The sequence below is a fragment of the Olea europaea genome, chromosome 10, assembly GCF_002742605.1.
Source record: "Olea europaea var. sylvestris chromosome 10, O_europaea_v1, whole genome shotgun sequence".
Lineage (NCBI taxonomy): Eukaryota > Viridiplantae > Streptophyta > Magnoliopsida > Lamiales > Oleaceae > Olea > Olea europaea.
In genome coordinates, this window is record NC_036246.1 from 7,094,282 (window position 1) to 7,102,935 (window position 8,654).

General features: G+C 29.3%; 1 protein-coding gene across 2 annotated transcripts; it reads right to left on the minus strand.

Annotated features, from left to right (window-relative positions):
* Positions 1-6,354: 6,354 nt before the first annotated feature.
* LOC111401064 (transcription factor bHLH18-like) lies at positions 6,355-8,081 on the minus strand. 2 transcript variants are annotated; one of them, XM_023028605.1, is made up of 4 exons: positions 7,857-8,081; positions 7,214-7,747; positions 6,693-7,049; positions 6,355-6,607 (listed from the first exon to the last, which is right to left on the minus strand). In XM_023028605.1, the coding sequence occupies exons 1-4, from the start codon at positions 7,890-7,892 to the stop codon at positions 6,533-6,535; spliced, it is 1,002 nt and encodes a 333-aa protein (XP_022884373.1). In that variant the 5' UTR covers positions 7,893-8,081; the 3' UTR covers positions 6,355-6,532. The 2 variants fall into 2 exon arrangements, with proteins under 2 accessions (XP_022884373.1, XP_022884374.1); XM_023028606.1 differs by having other exon boundaries at positions 7,214-7,760.
* Between the last annotated feature and the right edge of the window lie 573 nt (positions 8,082-8,654).

An 8,654-nucleotide genomic window follows, 5' to 3' on the forward strand; every position in this document is an offset into this window, starting at 1 on the left:
TTAGAATAAATATTCCCATAATTAGAATTAGTAAATGTATATAATGCCCTATATTTCATAGTCATAATTTGGTCTCCTGGTTCTATTATATCATCTCTATGTAATTTGAAATGTAATCCTAAAACTTCATTAAAGTCTTTATCTTTCAAGTAAATATTAACTTTTGATATGCTAAGTTTCCTTCTATAGTTCCTAAATGACCATCGTCCAGATTTATAATTCTTCCGTCATGTAAACTTACAGTTAATGGTGAATCTATTCCTTCCCTAAATAAGGATTTAAACATTATTTGTATTCCTGCTAACTAAACATATTGGATCTTTTCACTATGTTTTTTACTTATTTTTTATAATAATTGTGATCCTGTATTTTTTGTTAAAAGGTTTATTTTATGTGTTTCTTGAGTAGTCCTAAAATCTATAGTTTTTTCAATCTTATGGTATTCATTTATTACTATTCTTTCTCTTCTCCATATTCTATCTAGAATTTCCCATTTTCCTATTTTCAAATCTAAGGATAACTTTTGTATTTTCTTAAATTTATTATTATCAAAAGTAACTTTTAATCCATAACATTCTATTCCCTCATATTCTTGGATTTCTATGTTATTATTTTCTATTTCTTCAATTTCTCTATTCAGATTCTGATCCATAATCTTCTGAATCTGCTTCACTCATAAATACTTCCTGATTATTATAATGTTCAATATCAGATATTTCACTTAATTCACTTTCTATTTCAAAATAATCCTTTTGTAATATTCTCACTTTTTTCTTTGTGCAATCAGGATTTATGTGGCCTATTTCTCCACAATTCCAACACTTATATTGTTTTTTTATCTTTCTTATAAGGTTTATTTTTTTGTATATTATTTTTTCTTTTATAATATTTTCTTCCAGGTTTTATGTATTTTTTTCTTAAAGTTTCTATATTTTTTAAACATTCTGTTTTTATACTTTCTTTTATTTCTTTTTTTCAGAATTACATCCCCATCTTGTAGGTTTTTCCATATCTTCACAATATATTCTAGTTAATTTTCCTGATTTTTTCAATAATTGTCTTTGTTGACATATATATGCAAGTCTTTCAAACAAAAATTTTATTCTTGATCCTAGTGTTCTAGGTATTCCTATATTTTCTTTAATATATTTTTCAAATTCTATTTTAAAATATATTCTCCATGATCCTTGTAATTTATTGTAATACATATCTTGATATACTTCTTGATTCTCATTACTATAAAATTGAGTATAATAGTAATCCTTGAATTCACAAGTATATTCTTTAATTTTACACATATCACAAATTGTTAAATTAATCAACTTAACTCTTGCATTATCTTTTTCTCGTATTGCTTCTTCTTCATAATTTTTTAACCAATTTTCCTAAGAATTCATCTGCAATATATTCTACTAATCTTATTCCTAGTTTATCTGATTTTATTATTTCTGTTTGTACATTTTTTTTTATAAATGATTTTGTATCACTACTAATTCCTTCCCACCAATTTCTAACATTTCTTTCAAAAGATGCAATTAAAAAATCTAATCTCCTTTCAGTATTTTCCCATGTATCATCTTTATTATATAAAAAGAATAATATTATTGAGTCTGCCCAAGTTATTAAGGTTTTCTTAGTATCTATTTTGCAATCTAAGTCTAATTTTGTTCCTCCATGGTTAATAGGTTTATCATAATTATTATTTAATTCAAATCTATTACTATATTTATTTCCTTTGGACAGTTGTTTATCTCTTATTTTATCATAAAATTGTCTATATGGTTTATTATACATCGGAGCATAACTTTCATCTGAATCTATTGATTTTTGTTTCAAGGTTCCTACGGGATTAGGTACTCCTCCAATATTCATTAAGATTTGGTATTCATCATCTTTACTTTCTAAATTTAAATGATCAAAATTATCTATAAGTAGATCTAATTCTTCATTCATTTTCTTTGTCTTGATTTTCTTCAATTTTTTGTTTACCTAACATTTTTTCTCTAGATTCCTCTTTTTCTATTATTTTAAGTAATATATTTTTTCTAAACTCATCATCCATGCTTCCTGTTTCTATTATTATATTTTTCCTTTCAATATGTTTTTTCCCTATTCTGGTTATTTCTTTTTCTATAAATTTTTTATCTATTCTATTATTCTTTTCTTCATTTTCTTTTAATTTTCTGACTTCAAGTTTCAATATATTTATATCATTTCTTGCTTCTTTTATTTCATTCTTTATTTCTTGCACATCATTTATTAATGTTCTTATTAAATGTTTTAAATCTTTCTTTATGTTCACTGATTGACATTTTCTTTTATCGATTTTTTGATTGACAATAATAAAATACTATATACACAGTATTTTTACAATCTCTTATTATTTTATCATACTTTTGTTTTATAACTTCAATATTTGTTAGTTCTTTTAATTTTTCATAATATCTTGCTTTTTCTTTATACCTTTCTTGTTTTAATTCTAATATTTGTTTTTCTTGAATTTTAGTTATATCTCCAGGTATTAATAATTCATCTAAAAAATTTTTATTTATTAATCTTATTCTTCTTAACTTTCTTTCTAAAATATTTTTAGTTTCTTCCATTATATTTTTATGATGACTCAAATATTTCTCTATGGTATAAGTCATTTTCAAATACTTCGATAATTATTTTATATGTACGTCTATCTTTGATAGATCCTACAATTAATTTATGTAATATTTGTTCCTTTATTTCTCTAGGTAAATTTCGAGTTACGTATAATGTTATTATTTTTAATTTATTAGGGATAGGGTTGAAAAATATATAACATCCTTTTTCTTCAATACATTGATAATAATTATTTATTTTTATGATTTTCATAATAATTTTTTTTTTTTACAAATTACTATGAAATCTATTTCACTCTGGATTTCTTCTAATATATATATATGCTTATATTCTTCAAATAATATCTTTAATTATTTTCTCTTTTAGTTCTAAAGGTAGATTTTTAATTACTCTAAAAATTTCTAATACTTTTTTTATGTCTTTACTATATGTTCCAATTATATTATCTTCTTCTATATAACCATCTATATTAGAACTATATTTTACTTGATACTTTAGTCTATTTTTATAAGCTTCAATAATTTCTAAAATCATAAATTTTATTTATTTTCAATATCTTTTAGGTAATTTATTTTTATATACTTCCTCATGATCTCTATGGCTCTGATACCAACGGAATGGGGGCTATTATGAGCGAACAAAAATCTAATAATCAAAAATCTAATAATCCAATATTCTAAAAATTCTTTTATTTTTGTTTTAGTTAATCTATTTGTTATTAAGCGTATATAAAATCTTAAGGTAAGGTTAAAAACTAATTTTTTGTATGCTTGTGGTAATCTATTTTTTATTGGTCTTCTCATAAATTTTTAAGTAATTCCTCAAAATCTAGTAATGTCTGAGAATTTATAATATCAACATCTGTTATCATATCTATGTCTGTTTTAAAAGGTATATCGTATTTTAAGATATTTTTCTTCATTTTTTCTAATTTATTTATGATACCTTGTATATCTTTTATGATTATTGATCTTACAACTCTTTTAGCAAAATTTTCTAATAAGTTTTCTTTGAAACACTTTAATATTTCTTGTGATGCATATAATTGTTCTTAATATCCTATCTTATCAATTTCTTTTTCAAACTTAATTTCTTTTTAATTTTTAACAACCTTTTTTATATTATATGGTCCTCTCTTATATTTGGATTTTTTCATTTTATAATTATTCATTAATAATTCTTTCAAATTTTTAGAAAAATTACTTGCTAATTTTTAAGGACTTAGATAGAAGATTTTTATTATGAAATAGGTTGTTTTTAATATTTGTTTAAGGGTATTTTAGGTAGTTCCAAATGTTTGGAAAAGTCAAGGGCCATTTTGGAAAATGATCTCTCTTATTTGGGTCAATTTCATGTATTTCCCATTGTAAAAACTATTGCATTTGAAACACTCGATGTTATTGTGAAGGATATTAGTGATGGTTTATTTCTATTCTTGTTGATAAATCGCACGACGTGTTAGCGAAGGAGAAAATCTCAATTACTTTACGTTATGTGAACAAGAAGGGACAAGTAATAGAACATTTTACTGGTGTTGAACATGTGTCAAGTATAATGGCTCTCCGACTTAAGGCTACCATTGATCACTTATTCTCTAGATCTAAATTAAGTATATTTATTTTAAGAGGTCAATGTTATGATAAGGCAAATAATATGCGATGAGTTTAATGGTATCAAAGCACTTATTTTGAAAGAGAATTCGAGTGTTTTCTATATTCATTATTTTGTTTATCAATTACAATTAGCTCTTGTAGCTGTGGCGAACAAGAATGTAGATATTGAAACATTCTTACTTTAGTTACAGGGGGATCAGCTAAGCAGTGTGATCTTCTTTAAGAGAAGAAAAAGCTTAAAGTTGTTAAATCATTTTGTAATCTGATGGGAGATTAATCATTGAGTGATAATTTGGTGGCGTATATTGAAAATGGTGTATTTGACAATATTGATAATGATGTAATTATATGACGTTCTCAAAGTATGAAACATATAGATTACAATTGTAGTAATGTATTAACTTATTTTCATTAATGCTATGCTGTTTGAAAAAAAAAAAGGATTATTTCTTGATTTTTGATCCCACAATAGAAAATATATGACTACACCATCTAATCCATATACATAAATCCGCTTGTTTGATATTATACTCGAAACTTGTGAACGAATCAGCCTTCAAGGTGACGCTTTATTCTAGCCACAGTGTTAGTTCTATTGTATCTCCATGAGGTACTTGCATATTAGTTGAACTTCAGATTTCATGTTTGTTTTAAGACTTCCCTCTTAGTTCTTTTCTCTCACTTTACTTATTTTATCCTGAACTCCAGTCTTTAATTTATTGATCTGTGATGATACTAAGTACTAAATCCTAATCAAATCTAAGTTTTTTTTTTTTTTTTTTAATAAATGATTGTGGGTGTCCGCGTAAGCTTACTCGCACCTCGACTAATCCCATGATACCATGAAATTTACAGCTTGATACTCACTTTAATAGCCTTGAGGGGATTCGAATTGATGACCATTGGAGAGCAAACCCAATGCCTGACTACTAAGCCACCCTTTAGAATTAATCAAATCTAAGTTCTCATCTAGTGTTGCATCAATATCTATCCGCAACTTTTCTTCAGCAACTGACATGGCAAAAGTTTAATTTGCAGAAATCAGTTGGTTTTGTGTGCTTGCTTTTAAGTGGTGAAGGCGGCATGTAGTGAGTTTGCTTTTGTTTGAAGATGGTGGGGTGAGGCATGTTGGGGTGGGATGGTGAAGAGAATAACACTCCTTTCGCATGTGCAAATTGATCATGTAGATTATATATGAACATTGCTATATGTTTATCAAGGTTTACATAAGAGATTACATATTGTCATATGACATTCAACCATATGCCAGTTTAAAACACAACTAACTTTTTATCTAATCTTTTCTCTCTATAGCATCTTCGATAATCGTTTATCTAACATTTTTATGTACAAATAGCAAAATTCATTATATATATGGTCAGACTCTTGACTTTTGGTTAACTAACGATCATGTGGACGATTATCCTTCCATCATATGAGATTGAAAGGTTTGGAACCAACACTACTACAAATAAAATGTTAAGAGTAAAAATTGCGATAATTTGAAAGATCCGGAACCACGACTCAAATTATTCCTTAAAAATTTTCAAAGCTTGAGAAAAAAATCCCAATCATGATCCGGATAAATATACATATACGAGAGAGGTTATACGACGGAACAGGCTCCCCACCTATAGGGGGTGCCAAACGGCATATGGCCCAGGACGCCACATGAACAAGTAGTGTTTTCCTACTTATACATAGAAGCATGTGTGTATGTAGAGATTGAACAAGTTACTACTGCTTATTTTAAGGAACAAGGGCCTTGGAATGTTAAATGGGTGCGTTCATATACGTGCTTAAATAAGCATATGCACAACCCCACCCAAACATCATTTTGTCTCCAAGGATTTAACACAAACATGTATCTAAGATTCTACATAAGAAGAGAGAGACTACGTACTACTCGTGATTCTGGGTTTTTTCTATTTGGAGCGCAGTAATTCCCTTTGCTTGATAAAACGTCGTATTATGACGTTACCTACATTGAAAATCTTGAGAAAAATGGCTTCTTTTATCCGAAACTTGTCCAGATCATTTTCATCCTCAAACACTGAATGAAAATTCTAGAGCAGTTAACGCCGTAGACGCAACTTGGAAAGATAAAGATTTATGGAATGGAAAACCTTCAAAAGTCTCAACTAGTAGTGAAGTATATTAATATCAAATAGGAACTTTTGATTTAAAGTCTAACATACTATTAGATCTGAGGCACTGACTATCCCTCTAGTTAGTTCCCGGCTAACCTTACGTTTACTTCATACATAATTATATTATCGAAACTCAGAATCTGTACAAGGAATCTCTCTCTATATTGCACGTTGAAGAGCCAAACGAAGAGCCTGTACTACTACTGTCAGCGACAAGCTGGATTCTTTCTCCATCTTCGAAAGAACGAATGAAAAAAGATTTATTAATTTTAGTGAAAGCAATATAATTTAAAGCATGAATCATTTTAGAGATTATTACCTCTGCATTAATGCTAATATCAAGAGCAAAACGTCCAAACGATGTAGCATTCACATTGATGATTGAGAGATGGAGCTTCTCTACCTCAGCAAGTATTTTGGACAGCGTACCTTTGTGCTTCTCACAATAGATTCTCAGAAAAACGTGGTTGTTGCAAACTTTAGCTTCTATTTCCGGCAGCTCGGAGCTGTTATTTTCATCCGAAGATCCCTCATCTTCCACAGAGAGTGTTGATTTCTTAACAATCACCACAGATTCCACTGTGTGTTTTGTTGCTTGTTCCTCAAACTCCTTCACGCACTCTTGAAGGTGTTTCACATACGTAATAGCATCTCCCAGTATAGAAGTTTTATCCACCTGAAATACCCATTATGCTCAATATATCAATCCTTATTTATCGTAGCTTTTATAGGGAATATACATACCAGTACTGGAGTGTTAAAACCAAAATAAAGCTAAAATCTTATCTCTTGGAAAGTGGGTGGCCAGCATTAAAACCATGAAATTAAGATTATATGTACCTTCTTGAGGCCAGGAACTAAGGCTGAAAGAGCAACAAATCGCTGGCTGAGCAGCTCCCGGCGTTTTCTTTCTGCAATTATATGATCATAGGGTTGAGATCGCGGCCTAACACGACCATTTTTCTTTGTTTTTCGTGCCGTTTTTATAGCCTCTTCAGGGTTTCTCAAAGCCTCAGAAACTGCTGCCTTTTCTTCTGGATTCAACGAACTTAGGTTATATTGCTGATGTCTTCTTGTAGGAGAATTCGAGTTGCAGAAATTGAGAATGATCGGAGTAGAAGAATGGCCCTGATCAAAATTTGGCACACAATAGTCATTATAATTGTTAAGCTTTTGCTGTTCGGGTGGTGGTTCAAAGGAAACTTGAGGTGGTTCCATGCCCCGGGAAGTGCCCAAGCTTGACATTGAGCTGCTACTTGGAATCAGTGTTAATGAAGAAGATGAGTTGTTTCCTGGAGATAAGTCTTCTTTAAGAAGAGCGTTCAGTTCTTCATCGAAATCAATTTGATCCTCAAAAATTGAATTGTCCATTATCTGTGAAACTATTCTGTTAAAATGTAGCATAACAAATATTACTGAAGATATTGAGACAGGAAATCGTCCACGGTTAAATTATTCGTACAGTTTACGTATATCTTCTTACCGTTTCAGAGATGCATGAGGCCGCTGAGATATCCATTATTGAGAATGTTTTTAGTTTTCCAAACTCCCGCACCACAATGAAAAGAAACTACACGTTAAAGGACAAATAAATTAATTAATCTGGAGTTGGAAATTTCCTGGGGAACGTTCTTGAAGAAAATAAAAGAAATGGACCCCTGTGAAGGAGGTTCAACCGATAAAGGAATTTGCAGATAAGGAAATGGAATTTGCAGATAAGTTTTGAATTCTTTGTAGAATAATGCCATACATTCCATGGTTGACATCTGAGTATACATTCCATTGGATTTCAAAAAGTGTTGGACAGGAATTTTTTTTTTTTTTTTAATTGTCCAATCATGTGTCATCACGTGGCACAATGCCAAAAAGAATGGCAATTAACATGATTGTTCTTAGTAATACTTCGGATGTGAAGGAACAAAATAACAGAGACATTTGAATGGGAAAAACAAGCTAGATTATGTTACTATCTTCTCTAATGTGTCTCCATTTGGTGGAGACGAAAATCAGATTTTTAACAAATTTTGATAAAAAAAAATGATAAAATATGTGTTGAAAAGTTGTGGGGCCGATTAAATATGTGTTCAAAATTAGTTACTGACTTTGACTTCGAAAAAAATCTGGATTACAATTTCTATCAATCAAGGGCTTATTATATATATCCCGAGTAGCATTAGATTTATCTTCACGTGTGATCTAGACCACCCAGTTATTTTTCTATCTCAAATACGAACACATTAAGATTAATTAATCACAAGAACATATATAGATGGAAGAATGT